Source organism: Daphnia pulicaria, chromosome 7, assembly GCF_021234035.1.
Source record: "Daphnia pulicaria isolate SC F1-1A chromosome 7, SC_F0-13Bv2, whole genome shotgun sequence".
Taxonomy (NCBI): domain Eukaryota; kingdom Metazoa; phylum Arthropoda; class Branchiopoda; order Diplostraca; family Daphniidae; genus Daphnia; species Daphnia pulicaria.
In genome coordinates this window covers 16,875,212-16,891,697 of record NC_060919.1, presented here as the reverse complement: position 1 = coordinate 16,891,697, position 16,486 = coordinate 16,875,212, and the positions used below count along the sequence as shown (strand labels likewise).

The following is a 16,486-nucleotide window of genomic DNA, read 5'->3' as shown; positions in this document are numbered from 1 at the left end:
TTATTTTCATTTCAATAATAATTTTTTGTGGTTTTTTTTTGCCTTTAAAGATGAAATCCGAAAAATAACACACCCATTATAAGAGAGAGAAAAGAGAGAGAGGGGGGGGGAGAGTATACAGAGCTAAGAGAAAAATGATTTTTTAAAAAAGCCATGAAAAATAAAAAGAGCAAATAGATCCTGAATATTCTGTTTTTGTCTGTCTGTTGTCCGATTAAATCAAATAATTTTTCTTTTTAAAGTTTTTTAGGTTGAAATTTGCCAATGGAAACTGAAAAATGGGCTCTAAAACGGCGGTATGTCGGCATTTACACACACACACATACACACACACACACACATGGGAAATTTGTAAACAGACAAATAAAATGAAAACATGATATATAAAAGATATAAAAAGAGAAGAATCCGGTGGTTTCACTGATTTTTTTTTATAATTCCTCATTTTCCCATGCCTTAAAAATTTCTTCTTCTTCTTTCCTTGTGTTATCTCTAAGTTTCTTGTGTGTGTGTATGTGTGTGTGTGTGTGGTGTTCAGTGTTGACGTGCGTTGTCGACATTCCCGCTCGTCCACTTGAAGTAAAAGAAATACACAATTGAAATGATTAATTCCATGAATGAACAACAGGTTTATTAGATATTTACCTGGACTCTTTAAGGTCTAACTATCCACGGAAAAGAGTTCCTTGTGCAGGGCTGGGAATTCCAGATGAGGCGTGGCTCGTTTGAACCTGGCCAACGCCTCCATGTGAAGTCCGGAGATTTCCCTAAAATATTCCATAGGATAATAAATAATTTGTTTTTCGTCTCACCACCTTTTCACAGCTGTTAATTACCTAAGGGCCGGAAGTCTGGCGGCCAGAGAATCGGCCACGGAGATGTCGCCTTTCAAAGGAGTTCGATGCGTACGAGAGAGTTCGAGACGCAACGCCCGTAAAACGGCTTGGCCAAGCCGCTGGATTTCCAGTGTACCCCTTAGTCCCATTCGATCTGAGGAAATTCAATTATTATAAATGACAACAAGTTACCAAGAAAATGATGAAATACTAACTCGTACCACTTGAGAGGAGGACGAAGGCAGAGTAGAGCGCCAACTGGATCTCACTGAGCTTCAGTTCGGCCAGGCTTTTGGCAAATTCAAAAACAGCCGAAACCAATTTGGCCTCAACTGAATCCGGCGTTAGAAAAGCCTCAACCGGCAGGAGCGTGTCGCCGAACAGCACCGCGTTCTGGCTCAGGTCGTAGTAGCGACTCATCCGCAAAACGGCCAGCTCAAAGCTCCCTAATAACATCATTCATTAAATCATTTTCAAATGAAAATTTTAAATCAATGATTTACCTGTTTTCAGAAGAACAATCTGATCATCCTGAGAAAGTTTCATGAATCCGGGAACCATTTTGGCAAATTCGATAATTTGCTGAATAACAGCCGTCAATCTTTGGGCGCACTCTAACCAGAGCTCCTCTTGTGCCTAATTGACATCGCAGGTTTGAAATGAATAAATTAAAAGAAAAAAGAAATCAAAAGATAAAATAATTTGATTCCCCAAAAATTCAAAAAAAAATTATTTTTATAATTATATAAGATTATATATAAAAATAGAAGAAAAATGATTTATTTTCATCATTTTTGGGGTGTGTGGCGACGAACCACGAAGAAAGGAAAACAACCCACTGACCATGTTTTTGTAATAATGCACTTTAGAAATATCCTGCGGTTTGCGCAACATGTCGGCGATGTGCTCCCCGCTGAAGAGACACGTCCGGCTGTGAGCGTCGCCGATGGTCTTGGCCAACAGTTCTGAGATCTGAACGGGATCTATATTGTGCAGGGTTTGGTTTTTTTGGTGTGTGTAAGTAGATTGGGGTGGAAAATAAAAATTGTCATTAATTTCAATTTAAAATAATTATTTTCTAAATAAAAATAAGACACAAAATGGCGCTAGAAAATTAGAAAGTAAATTAATTGTTGTCTGACACTCTCTGATTTTTTTTTTTTTTTCGATATCTGTCTCTGTTTTCTGTACATTCGATTCTCTCTTACTCGGTTCAAAGTACTCTTCGTCATCGACGTCAGGCGTCGAAGTGGTCGCAACCTTGCTGCCATTGTTACTGCTCCCAGCCGTCACCATCAGTGCGCCTTGTGAATGGCCGGGAGGATAAAGTTGTTGTGAAGATTGTTGTTACGTAAAAATATGAAAGAAGTAGAAAGAAAAAAGAGAAAACAAAACGTCGTCGTATAAAAATGGATAGACTAAATCACCGAAGAGAAAAAATTTAGTTATCGTGTGAGGGTTTGAAACCAAACAAATGATTCAGTTAATGACACACAATCACCGTGAAATCAATTTAAAAAATGAATTAAGAGTTAATGTGTTGGCTGAACGAGCCTACCAGTAGCAGAAGGAGGAAGAGGAGGAGGCCTTGGGTAAGAAGTTTGGTGTTGTTGTTGTTGTTGTTGACAAGCAGCAGATGATGACCGGTCGTTCAGATGAACTTGACCGAGACTAGTGTTACAACCACCACCAACACCACCACCACCACCACTGAGGACGACCGAAGGTCCGCTGTTGCTAGCACCACCGTTGCGACCTCCACCGGGATCGGGACCAGGCCGTGGATTCTTGGCCAGAAAGTGCGTCACTCCGCCCGGATAGTCGGGCATCATCATTTTTGCGGAAGAGCCTACACAACAAACCCTCGGGTTGTTGTTTCTTTTTTTGTTTGTTTGACTATTTTTTTGGTTTGGGGTTTTTTTATTTTTTAAATTCGGGACTAGGGGGGAAATCTCGGGAGTGTTTTTTGGTTATTTAGGAAGGGAATGAAGTGCATTAAATAAATCCCGTTGCCATTCAGAAGAGAAGAAATTCAATCCGACGTTGTTTAGTTTTGAGAAAAAAGAGAAACTTTTTGAACGAACGAACCCAAACAAGATTTCGTGAAAAAACATTTGAAATACGATTTCTGTTTCTAATAAAACGATTGATTTCATCCAGGCTAACATTTATGAAAAGTTGATGATTGGATAAAATGACTAAGCCCCCCTGTCCCAGCTCTGCTCAACATGAACTATGCAACATGCCCTTCAAGATCCCGCTGATTGGTTTTGCATTTTTTAAAATTATCCGAAACAAATAAAAATAAAAGGTCAAAAAACCGAAATGAAAAAGGATTAAAATTTAGGATTAAACTTTTTCTCGTCTCTCGGGCTCTGGTCCATTAAAAAATTGAGCGGGAGGATTTCGGTCTCTCTCTCGTTCTCCTCCCCCCAAAACGGGATAATAGCCACAAATAAAAAATCCAAACGAAAAAATGATTGGAAGTGAATTTACCGGTGGAAACGACAGGCGAAACCAAATTGCTGTCCGGCAACGGTTCGATGGGCGTCTGTCGAGGGTCGAAGGTTGTGCTATCCACATAATCCGTCGTGCCGCTAATATCGTAACCTCCACTACTCATGCTGCTTCCTCCGCCGTTTCCTCCGCCGGCACCTCCGCCGCCGCTTCCGCCACCGGGCACGGTGCCTTGATTCGTGTGTGGCGTCGGCGTGAATCCGTAACCGGACGGCGTGTAGGGGCTCATGTCACCGCCATAACTGGAATACCTACACACATCAACAACAACGAAAAATGATTTTTAATTGATCCAATTCGGGACGAGTTAACCGACGACCAATCGGTCGGTTACAGCGAGTTGTGTGGGTGTATATATAAGGAAGCCTGAGGTCATTCCACTTTCGCTTTTCCCGCTCACGTCACGTCGGGATCGATCGTGGCCGACGACGCCGACGACGTGTACATATATCTTTTCTTTATTTCTTTGGGTTGGATATAAGAATTAATTTCGTCGAGTTAGTTACCCGCCGGTGTAGGGCGCCAGTTGGTCGGACGACGACGGCTGTTGGTTGTCAAAGACGCTACTATCGGGCGACGTTTCCGCTTGCTGGGCTTTCATTTGCGCCCGATGGTAACGCACTTCATCCTCCACCTTTTCCCGCTGCTTCTTCGACATCCGACCGAATTTCACCGCTGCAAAAATTGAAATTTAAAAAAAAGATTTAAAAAAAAATGTTTTTGGGTTAGGAAAAAAAAAACTAGGACCCCTTCCGGTCACGTCTTATATACACACACACGTAAGTATTTAGCCATTTAATCTGCGAAACATGAAAAGGTGTACAATTTCCAGGCGAGAAATAAAAACGAACGTTCGACATGAGAAAAAAAATTGACGGACGTGCGTACGTAACGCAACACACAATAATGTTGGGAGCCAAGACGGGCGGCCAATACTACTACTACACAGTCAGTCAGGGTTTACTGGCGGTCATTGGCCCACAAACAACAACAACACGAAAAAAAAAGAACCAACGGTTTCGTCGTCGGCTGCTGCTGCTATCTCTACCCCCTCTCCCGTCCGCCTACGTCATCGTCTAGTCTCGTCGTCGGCTATCAATGTTGTGTCATTTCATTTTGAATCATTAAAACAGAAGACTCTTCTTCTCTTTTCCTGAAAAGACGACGACGAAAACTACCTCAAAAAACAAAAGACGAGAGGTCAAAAATAGATGACGCCAGTAAAGGATTGAAGAATCCCGAACGGGCTTTTTTTTCTTCTTCTTCTTCAAAATAGATGGAAGGAGAAGGAGGAGAAAGATCCTGACAATGTCGTCACCCAAAGGAAAAAGGAGAAGCTTTCGAGCCTTTTTTTTTTGTATTTTTTCCTGCAGACTTTTGGCTCGGTTGCCCGTCTCTCTCTCTCTCTCAAGTGAGGACAATCCTCCCGGGCTAAGGTCGGTCGTTCACCCCACCTCCCCACCACCCTGTTCTGCCGGTCCGCACCAGTCGCAGAGGCAAAGTCCCGTTAGGAGGGGGGGTCAGGCGCGATGATAGGAGCAGCAGCAACGTCGTCCAAAGAAGGAGGGAGGAGTAGTACCGCTATCTTTTTATTTTCTTCTCTATAGCACACCCTTATATTTATCCGTTGGTTCCTTTTTGTGGCCTTTTCGTCGTCGGGGCCATATACACACAGTGTGTGTGTGTGTGTGTTGTAAGGAGTCGAGTGTGTGAGAAAAATAACACACACAAGGTCCATCGACCGTGTCAGGTGAAGTCTACGGTGATTGGCCCATACCTGGAGGCGGCTTCCACGTTACCTACGGAAATATTTTTTCTTTCTCTCAAATTATTTTTTTTTTCTCTTTTTTTGACTCGACTGACCTCCAGCCCGCGGGCCTCCTAACCTCGATCGTGTGTTCCTTTACACACATGTCGTCAATTCAAAAAACTTCCGGGTAGTAGTATTATAAGCTAAAGGTAAGGTTAGTAATGTCTAAATGTTTGTTACCATCTCTGGACATGCCGAGTGCCAGGCATTTCTGTAGGCGGCAATATTGGCATCGGTTGCGGTTGACGCGATCGACGACGCAATTCTTTTGTCTCGGGCATTGGTAGTTGACGACGGAACTTTGCGACCGCCGGAAGAAACCCTTGCAGCCCTCGCAGGTGATGACTCCATAATGGACGCCCGAACTCTTGTCGCCGCACACCTTGCACGGGATGATCTCAATTTGCGCTGTTAATAAAACAAAAATAACAGATAAAATTAAAACCCAAAAAATCAATCAACATTTAAAAGACAAAAATTAAAAAATTCCGCATTAAGTTTCCACACAGGTAGAAAAAATCCCCCTGGTGAAGAATCTTCCGGGGTCAACACCCTACTCAAATCTTCCCTCTCAACTGCCTTGAGGGGGTTGGTGGAATAATATACAAAGAGAAATGGGAGAGAGGGGGATGGATGGATGGATGGATGGACCACTAGACAAACCTCTGATGGAATTGTTACTATTTCTTCTGGGCGGCGGTGTTGTTGTATCGGCGGCAAAATCGGATCCGGCTTTGCTTTGGAGGTTGTTGTGGTTGTTGTGTTCGTGCTCGCTAATGTCTTGGGCTTCGTTGTCGTTGTCGTCGACGACGCTGCTCGTCTCTTGGCTGCTGGGAGCGGCCGGTGAGAAACAAGACTCGACCGTCGTCGAATGTTGGCTCAACGTCGGGCCGGGAGTCAGGCACGTTGGCGGATGTTGTTGTTGTTGTTGCTGGTGGTGGTGGTGTTGGTGGATCGATTGGAGAGGCGGAGGCACACCGGGAGGAGGTTGACCTCCTGATTCACCACCACCACCACCTTTACGGCGCACCACCAATTCGGTCCGTGTATCGACACCACCAACTAATAATCGTTGTTGTTGTTGTTGCTGTTGACTGTCGGCTGCCTGTTGTTGGCCAGCCGACCATTCACTGCCAAAAATCTCATCGAGAATATCCATCGAATGATGCGGATTGGCACCCGGAACGGCCGGAGCTTCCATCATCACGAGATCACACAGCAATGAAAAGTTTTTTTAATTATTTCACGCACTTATTTTTTTCAAAAATTTCAAGGGTTTCTGTTTTTTGTGTCCGTCAAGTAGTTGCTGAGAAAAAAGAGAGTCCGCGTTGTTGTTGGGGTGGGAGCTCAACCCGAGCTGGACCTTTTGTGGGTTTCTTCAAATTAACGAATACAACCCCAACTACTTCTTCTTCTGCCTCTTCTCTCTTTCCTTTCTCTCCAACAACAAACCAAACACCTGCTCTCAATCCTTGCAAACGGCTTAAAACTCGTACAGGTGCGCTCTTAAGCTGGGCCAGCCCCACCCCGAGAACGGACAGATTCACCCGCCGCCGATGGAATTCATTGCCGTTGTTGTTGTTGTCGTCGTTTCCTGGATGGCGGTGAAGAGTCGAGCTCCCTCTGAACGACGATCAAGTCCATCGACCTTTTGGATTTTTACCGAGTTGATTAATTAATTTCTCTCATCACAATAATTGAGTGTAGATTTTTCGATCGATTGGAAAAGATGGTTGGCTTAAAATTTTACCCTCTAGTATCTAACGGGTGTGTGTCAACTCGGTGGTGGCCATTATAAAAGAAAACGGTACACACTGCGATATAAATGGGAAAAGAACGGGACATAAAAGAAGAACCGGTCGAATGAGAAAATGCCTCCGAGCTGGAGGACATTTTTGTTTTTCTACGGGCGAGTACCGTTAGATTCTTAGGGTTGGGGAGGGGGGGGGGGGATTTATTTCCTCGGAAATGTTTTTTCTTCTTCTAGACACGAAAAAAAAAACCTGTACATTTATTATTTAAGGGAGAAAATAAAACGAAAGCCCCGAGATTTTTCTAACCAAAGGTGGAAGGTAATTATTCATTTATTATTATTATTCCCTAACCGTCAAAATAAAAAGGAAAAATATGGAAAGAAGAAGAAGAATCACCGTTAAGTTTTTCCCTCAATGATGGAAAGACGTCAACCAGGTGTCTTGGCTCAAATGACACATGTTTTTCTAACGGGATTCTCCCTCAATTATTTCCCCCAAAAAATATTTTAAAAATTATAATTTTTTCCCCCTTTTTCTTTCAAGAAAAAAAATTGATAAGATAGATAAAATAAAAAAAGTAAGCTCGACTAGTGAGCCGAGTTCGGGTTTGGCCCACCACCAACCACACCGAGAAAATGAAAAAAAGAAGGGACTAGCCGAGGGTTCAATGACCGGCCGCTGGCACACACACACACCATACAACTGTATAGGGACCCCAAGTTCTTTATTTTTTACTATTTCATCTGACTTTGAAACATAATCTTTTCTGACTAATTCTTAACTCTCAATCGTTCATAAACGTAATTTTTTCGTTCAAACTTGTGTGTGTGTGTAAAATAGCGAGAGAGAGAGAGAGAATTTGGAATGCCAACACGTCGTGTGCTGCCGTTGCCAAGGTAACCCGGCCCGAAACGTTGTTCAGAGCTTTTTTTTTCGTTTCCAGATAGATATACACACACACACACACACATATATATACTGAGACGCACACTGGGCCAGGCAGGAAATCACCCCCACACACACACTACACACACACACAGTTCGATGAACTCTCGCTCGGGCTCGTCTACTACTCGGCGCGGCAACAGAAAAATGACTTGTGACTTTCAACTTTATTTTTTCTTTCTATGTGTATAATCGCTGTTATTTAATTCTACCAAGTTGTGTGTATCGTTTACACAATACGAATCTTATTTGAACTAGCCAACCATCTTTTTTTGTGGAGGGGGGGTTTCGATCGAAAAATCTGCATAACAACGTTTAAAATGGATACCATACTTGATTGGTGTTGGGGTCAATTTAGTGAGACGAAATCGAATCTTATTTTAGATTCGCTTCTCTTTTGTCGATAATCAAATGAAGAAACAAAAAAAAAAAAAACAAGATGCTGTGTAGCAGCACACACTCACTTCACTCGCACACACACTTGGAACCAACACACGTGATAAATTGTCGATCACCCAAATTCGTGTTTGATTTCCCAGAGTTAAATGAATAACAAAAAGGGTTGGAAAAAAGATGTTCAACAAAAACCCAAAAAATAAACTTAAAAAAGGAAAAAAAAAAAGAAAAAAAAGAAAAAAAAATGGTCGAAAAAGGAGGGAGGAGAACACGAAGTGGGGGGACACGCACGAAGAGATGCGACCCGGTCGACGGTCGGACACCAACTGAATAGGAGGGCGGAGTGAGTGTGTCCTACGCGCCGAGGCGAGGCCTGGCGGCGACAGGCCGAACTTTTACAACGGCCAGCACCACCGACCGACCTTCGCCTTTCTCTCTACCCAACCACCCACTTGCCACCACCACCTCTCCCGAATAGCGGGATTTTTCCTTTTTCGAAGGTATTTCTCTTCTGTGTGTGTGTGAGTTTATGTGTGTGTACATAAGGCATACATATGAATCCTATTTGAGCATCATTTCCTTCTTCGATTCTTTATTTTTTCGAAGGGGGGGGGGGGGAGGTAGCCCTAGGGGGGAGGCCTAGTCAAGCCCCCAGGCTTTTGTATTTTTTTAACGAAAAGAAGAATAATAAAACAACCAGATAACCACCATATAAATAATATTTCCTCTGAAAACAACAAGTTGTTGTTATTTAGTTCTCCAGAATAAGTGATGAAATAAATAACAGTTAGGAAATCCTGGCAGAGCGGATTATAACAGGCCCCTAGAGTACGTCTGTGTCTGCTGCACTACCCACCTGTTTCGGTGGAAAAAAGCACAACACAATTCGTCAATGGGAAAAAAAAAGAAATCGATCATTTTCTGGTTATTCAATTCCATGGGGAGATGATTCGCCATTGTTTTTGTCTGCTCTTCAAAAACTCTTCCTTCAAATCGACGACGAATTTTCAATTCCCCTAGCGATCAGTGGTGGTGATTGTCGTGCAGTGCGGTTGAGGACATTGCCGCTAGATGGCAGCGCCAAGTTTACCGTTAGGTTTTAAATATATCCTTGCCACCACCACCGCCGCCGCCGAACAAGAAAGACAAAAAAGAGAGAGGAAAATGGGTCACTGTGTAGTTTGGCTCGGTTCCAGCGGTCAATGACTTGGTCGTGAGTATCTCTGTAGAGTCCTGGCTGTACCTTCTCTTCTCTCTCTCTCTCTCTCTCAAAGTGCCTCATGCACACAGTCGTCTTCCACGCCAACCTCTCGCCCAAACTTGCAACTAGTTTGCAACATGTTCAATGAGATACACATAGTACTAATCAAAATGGTGGAAATGGCCGATCAACTTTCAGCCGAGTTTCCAATCAATTGGGAAAAAAAACAAATCAACAATCCCCAAAAATTTAGAATTTCCGATCGCCACCGCCGATAAGTGGCGCGCGGGAAATTTGAAAAAATTTGGTCGGCGTAGTCTGTAGACACCAGAGAAGCATTAATAAAAAGGTAGGGAATGATTTTGGTTTTTTCTTGGAATTGAAAAAAAAAGAAAAAAGGAAAAGCTCTCGCAACTTTCACTCCAAGTATGAACGCGCGAGTTGTGTGCTGTGTGTGTGTGTGCTCATGGGCTCTCGGCATGTAGAAAGAGAAAAGAGAAAAGGTTTTCCCTTTTCTTTCGTCGTCTTCCCCCCTCCACTTCTTTTTTTCGCTTGTCCCCCGAATAATAATCATCGTCTGTACAGACACCCGTACGATATCAAAAATTCAACTATCAAAAAAAGAAGAAGAAAAATAAAAGTCTATCCCGATCGACAGATGACGTCGGTTAGTATTCAAATATTCAACGCGAATATTTTCCAGCCAACGAAACAAAAAAAAAGTGAGAGAGAGAGAGAGACGGCCCAGGTGAGTGAACGGATAGAAACGGGTCCTTAGACTCTTCAAGGTGGAGTAGTATCCAAGTGTGTTGTGTGTAGAGAGAGAATAGAATGGAGAGACTTTCTCTTTTGCTCCCTGGAACACATTGAAAAACATACACGATCTTTTTTGGGTGTGGATCGCAACGTACAACTACAGTCACCACCAGTTGAGAAAAAAGAGAGAGAAGGTAAAACAAAATAGTTTGACTGCAGTACTAAAAAAAAAAAGTACTCCTTTCTCTCTTTCGTCAGAATCGAATATTGGGAGATGTTGGTGTTGTTGCCGTCGTGTTGTTGGTATAGTTGGTTTTTACCTTTGATTGAGCCAATGGCAGAGGGCGAGAGAGCGGCTTGGTGAGAGAGATCGTTGATTTCGCCAGCGGATGGATGATTGTTGGCGGATGCGTCGTTGTTGTCGTCTTCGGCCTCGTCGTTGGTGATATCCTCCGTACTGTTGTTGTTGTTGTTGTTGTTGCCACTATTACTGCTGGTGGTAGTGCCACTACTATTCCACAGGTTGAGCATGGATGGCGGGTGTGCGGGTGGAGCGACGGTGACGCCATTTTTCATCGCCACCTGATGATGGACGTGATCGTCCGAGTGGCTCTGCTGGCCGCCCAGGTGGTGGTGGGACCCATCCGACCCTGGGTGATGGTGCAAATGGTGTTGGCCAGGGTGGCCAGGGTGGTGATCGGTCCAGGACGAGTAGAGACTCGGCTCGCTGGGCGAGGACAGTCGACTCGGTTTCACCATTCAGAATTTTTAATAATTCGACTCACGATAATTCAAAAATTGAAAAAAAAACCTCCAGAAAACAAAGATGTCGGTCGGTCGGTTCTCCCCAATCAATCGCAAATAAATCGGTAAATCACATTGGGCGCACCACCAAAAATTCCAAATTCAAACCAAATAAATAAATAACTCAAAAATCGCTAAAACAATTTGCTTGACAAAACATAAAATCAACTCGACAAGTCTGTGCCAACACTTCCACTTTCACAAGGATCCGTTCTGCTACTGAAAGCCGGACCGGAGTCTCTCTATAGTGCCTCTCTCTCTCTCTTTTTCCTTTTCTGCGCACCCACTATAAACACAGAGCTCAACACAGTCGAGAGACTTGAGAGAGAGAGAAGCTTTTTGCCTTGTGTATTTGATTCTCCCTCTAGCGTTATTTTTCAAGTTTCGGCTTCGTCGTCGTGCAGTTGCTGGCGGTCCGCGTGTATTTTGGCGACTTTCACTTTCCTTATTTCCACAACACACAACACACAAGAAGAAGAAGAAGAAGAAATGAAAGCCGAGAAAAAAATATTCGTTCGTTCGTTCACGACCGGCAGGTTTGGCGGTTGCGACCGCTCTGGACAAAAAAAAATGAGAAGAGGAGGGAGATTTGAACGACGACACACAAAAAAAAGGGAAATGATTACACGGTAGGAGGAGGACATAATATCGCCGCGCATTGACTTTGTGTCACATTCAACACCCACCGCCACCAGGATATTACCATACGGGTGGGTGGGTGGTTTTTTGGGTGGGGGGTTGCTGGCCTCTCGTAGATGAGTAGTGCGCTAGTCGATATGTTATATGAACGAGCTCTTAAAGAAGAGGGAAAAAAGGGGGGCAACAACGAACGACGTACGAAGCGTCGAATTTCCGCGTCCGCGCGCGCCACTCCGCAACGCCGGTAGGGTGCGCGCGCATAATTTTTCACGATAAAATAAAAGAAAATAAAAAAAGAAATTATTTCTTTTTTTCTTTTTTTTTCACGTTCGTCATCACCGGATATTTGTCAGCGGTTCCGTTTTTATTTTATTATTCGTCAAACCCGCCCGCTCCCGATGTAGGACGAACGAGAGAGAGTCTATTAACCCTTTCAATATATTTTTCGGTCGTTTTTCAATCGTTTTTTTCTTTTTCTGTCGAACCGGCGGTTTTTTTCAAAAAATGAAAAATGAAAAAACATTTTTATTTTTTCGATCGTGAACTTTGAACGTTTGTTTTTTTCGTTGGTTGGACCGATGGGAGTTTATGAAATTATAGATTTGCCAACACAGTGTTGCGTGATACGTAGGGTTTCCTTGATGTCGTGCGGAGTAAACCATAATCAAATCCTCGTGACTCTTGGGCCAATAATCACGTTGTTTCTGCACAGTCAGCTGTCACACGTGTCTGAGAAATTGGCGGAATTAGATTTTTGCGCTGGAAGAATTCCAAAAGTCAATTTGATTTTTTTTGTTTTTTTTTTTTTTTTCAATATTATAAGAACAACAACAGGTGGTTGTTTTCTGTACTAGTAAACCGCAAAAAGAAAAAAAGAAAAAATATAAGATTCCGGGTCGGGTGATGGTGACCCAGTCCCCTCGTGCGTTCGTTCGTGAGTATAGTTAGAGTACCGCAATATCTTCTCGGTTCACTCCGCCCCCTTTCTTTCTTTCTTTCTTTTCCCCCTGCAACGGTATTATATTCTTCGGGAGATAGATAAGAGCCAACCAACAAACAACTGCTGCTGCTGGTGAAGCCCAACCAGCAGTTCAGCGCAAGGCGGTGTGACGTCAGCAACGGTAAAAAATAAAATAAAAAAACTAACCAACAAATTCTATCGAAAGAAGAAGAAGAGGCCCTGCGGGGGGGGGGAATACAGTCGCGCGGGACTCTTATTTAACCAATGCATCCATCCGCAATAGCGCTGTGGGTGCTGCTGCTGCTATAGCTGCTAGCTGTCGTCCTATTGCCAAAGTAACAGCTCGGCTCAGCTCCGCTAGCAGAGTATACCAGTAGGTGTACGTGTGTGTACAGTTGGAGGTTCGTGATTTGAGCCCCCGAAGGCGTTTTCTTTTGTTTTCAAAGGGGGAAATAACTCGGCTGAAAGACTAACGGGACATCTCACCAGCTCACTCACTCACGCCGCACGTACATTTTAACACACACACACACATAAAAGTACATGCAAAGAACGCGAAACGGACCTCGACATTCCTAGACCGTTTAACCCTACACATACACACACCGTCGTTTGAATTTTTGAATAATGGCGGGTGAATTAATAACATTGCCAGATTCGGAGCTGAATCAAATCTTTTCAAACCGGAAGTCCGGATGACTATCAATTCAAAATCGATACGGTTTGTGATGATTGTGAGGCCGCGGGAGTCGAGACTGTTTTGTGTTCGTTGCAAAGAAGAAGAGAGTCAATGGAGCGACTGCGGGACCGTTTTAGTAGTACCAAAAAAAAAAAAAGTCGTTTTATGTTCACTGGTCAAAAGAATCAGCCAGGAAAGAAGAAGAAAAAATCAAAAAAAGAATAGGTACACCCTTATATAATCGCAGGTAAAAAAAAAAAGGAAGGAGAGGGGAGGGGGGAAGGGAAAGATCCGTATATAACAGCTTGAGCACGTCCTCGGGAGTCCTACTGACCGCGGACGAGCCAGCGGTTATTCACCTCCCGCGTTCAGCATTTTGTTATTTTTTTTTTCTTCTTCTTCTTCTTACTTCTCCTTATCCCGTTTGTACCGCTAGGCCAACGGACGGTTTCAGCAACCAGTCTGTCTAAGCACAACACCGGCTTGTAGAGTTGTAACTGTACAATCGTTTTGTGTGTGTGTGGGTCGAAGAGAGAATTTCTTCTTTTTACATAAGCTCAATTGGACAGAAATTCTTTTAAAATTTCATTTGTCCAATCCAAGGCCTCTCCTCACCTTCTTGGATGGGAGCAGCACAGGGGGGATTACACAAGAACTTGTTTTTCTTTTTCTTATGATATATACCAGGAAGATGAGCTTTAAATGTTTTAAAGTGCGTAAATATACACAAACAAGTCTCACGATTCTTACCTCTGATGGTGCTTGGCATCACTCCCAGGTCATCTGGCCAAGCCGAAACTTGTGTCGAGATTTCAAAAAAATGTTCTTCCTACTCCGCCCTTCAACGAAATAAATTCCTTCCGGATCGAGTTGAGAGATTGTTCGAATTTGGTTTGATTTTTTTAATCCAAGAAAAAATGTCGGGCGACACCAGCAGCAGCAACAAACAACTCAATTGGTAATTTTGATATTGGCTGATGAACTCTCAAGATGCGGTTCCGATGGGCACTGATGACAATAAACAAGTCGACGATGAATCCATTTCGTGTTGAGTCTAATATTATGCAATTAATATTCGACTGATGGGTGAAGCACAGAGATGAGCAGCACCAAACCAAGAACAATATAAATATGTGTCCGCTCGAAACGACAAACCAATGAAAAGAATTCAAACGACCGAGCTAGAGACTATTGAATAAGACCTGTTGCCTCAGTGTCGCCACAAGTCTAACTGTCTACCAGCTCCGTGTGCCGATCTGCTGAGCCAACCAACACACACACAGGCGCTTCAGCAAAATGTAATATATTTTGAAAGAAGAAAAAGAAGAAGAAGAAGAAGAAGAAGGAGGAGAAAGAAAAAGAAAAGAAAAGAAAAAAAGCAGAAAATGCACTTGCGAGCTCCTCCTACCTGGAACCTTTACCTTTCGGGCGCAAAAGGTACCGTTGCGTCGAACCTTTGCTATAGCCTTCATCGTGAGCTGGCGTCTTATATATACAGAATTATATTTTTCTGTTTTTTTTGGCGCTCACCACCACCGTATTATTGTGATAAAAAATATTAGAAAAAACCGATCGATTGTATTGGTGACCATCAGCAGATTATTATTACCAAAAAATTTAATTCTTTTTCTTTTCTTGGGAATAAAAATAATTTTTTATTATTGGACGTATGTGTGTGTGACGTCAGACTATTGGACTTGAACGGGGAAAACAATTTTTATTTGATAAAAGAAAAACCTCTCTCTCTCTCTCTCCAGAGTCACGCGTGACCTCACGCTCCGGGCGATTGTTCAAAAAAAATAAAATAATCTTTTTTGATTTTATGTATTCCCCCTCTATAGCTTATTATATATCGGAGAAATGTTGTTTTCGTTTGAATAAAATTGTGTTGGATTGTGTATAGGATCTTCTACCTGTGTGCGAGCGGAATGGCCAATAGACGAAAAAATCTTTGGCAAACTGCCACCTGTGTCTAAAACAGAAAAGATGAACCCTTTTTAATATTCACAACAAACACACACCAGGTTGATATAATAGTCACCCATCTTTTATTTTTCCGATAGAATGCTGGCCCAGTAACCTGCTGCTGCTGAATTTTATTTTTATTTAAAAAAAAAGAAAAGAAATAATATCAGAAGAAAACACCGCACAATCGTTGACGTAATCGTCCGGCTTCTCGCTCCACTGGCGTTTCGTTATTGTGTTGGCAATTTTTGTGTTTGCGGTTAACCGCGGCGCTCGGGGTTTTTTCTTCCCTTGATGAGATCCACCAATGGATCGTGTACACAGCCAAGATGGTGACATTGTCCAAAATAATAACGGGTCTCGTTTTTATATCTATTTATCCAAGCCCGTAATTATATAATCAGGATCTTTTGGAAATGAATTGAAAACGATCGCACAAAAATTCAATTCGTTGTGTATCATTTCTTTTGAAAAATTGCTGATTGAATGACGCACCACGACCGATGCCTAACGTAAACACGCGCAAGTGTCATATCCAATTACCATTTTTTTGCATTTGAAGGATTGAAAGAAAAGGATCGACAGCAGCAGCAGCCGAAATTGGGTTATCAGGCGTGCGGAAGCAACCGACTTTGACATTCTCGCTCGTAATGTGCCATTATACCACAGCAGCGGAGAGATAAACGAAGATGAGCTCCGGCTTCCTTTCGGATGTCTTATATGGACTATGTGTGTGTGTGAGTGTGTGTGTACACACATATATATTCTTCGAAGCGTTTGGCGGCTGATATTGCGATGCACAGTGCAGTCGTTTAACGCCATTTGTGCGAGAGTGGGAGGCAGCTCCTTAGTAGGTCAGTTAGTATAGTACGGTATATACTACTACGCTATGGTGTACTATAGTAGCACTTTGGTCGGCCATATAATTTTTGTTTTTCTTCTCTTTGAATATTCATTTTTTTTCTTCTTCTTCTTCTACTACACGAGTCTGCCAAATTGTTTTTTACTTCTTTTTTGTTTTTAACGCGTGTGGATTTTTTTTTACGATCACGAAAAATGTTTAGAATAGCGCCCGGAGATGGTTCCGTGGTAATAACCTTTTGTCGCAACTTAAAGCGGTTGCCATAGGTCATCGGCTGTTGGAATTTTGAATGCTGAGAACATGTTGGTTTCAAATTATTATTATTATTTAGGGTGTGATATTTTATTCAGCTAATATTTTT

General features: G+C 42.7%; 1 protein-coding gene across 5 annotated transcripts; it reads right to left on the bottom strand.

Moving 5' to 3' along the window:
- Nucleotides 1-3: 3 nt before the first annotated feature.
- Nucleotides 4-14,536, bottom strand: LOC124348881 (probable nuclear hormone receptor HR3). 5 transcript variants are annotated; one of them, XM_046799251.1, is made up of 13 exons: nucleotides 8,196-8,595; nucleotides 5,827-6,811; nucleotides 5,344-5,571; nucleotides 3,860-4,028; nucleotides 3,333-3,604; nucleotides 2,395-2,685; nucleotides 2,045-2,140; nucleotides 1,680-1,819; nucleotides 1,340-1,472; nucleotides 1,058-1,282; nucleotides 837-990; nucleotides 646-767; nucleotides 4-573 (listed from the first exon to the last, which is right to left on the bottom strand). In XM_046799251.1, the coding sequence occupies exons 2-12, from the start codon at nucleotides 6,365-6,367 to the stop codon at nucleotides 662-664; spliced, it is 2,355 nt and encodes a 784-aa protein (XP_046655207.1). In that variant the 5' UTR covers nucleotides 6,368-6,811; nucleotides 8,196-8,595; the 3' UTR covers nucleotides 4-573; nucleotides 646-661. The 5 variants fall into 5 exon arrangements, with proteins under 5 accessions (XP_046655207.1, XP_046655211.1, XP_046655208.1 ...); XM_046799255.1 differs by lacking the exons at nucleotides 5,827-6,811; nucleotides 8,196-8,595 and adding an exon at nucleotides 14,049-14,536; XM_046799252.1 differs by lacking the exons at nucleotides 5,827-6,811; nucleotides 8,196-8,595 and adding an exon at nucleotides 10,536-11,561.
- Between the last annotated feature and the right edge of the window lie 1,950 nt (nucleotides 14,537-16,486).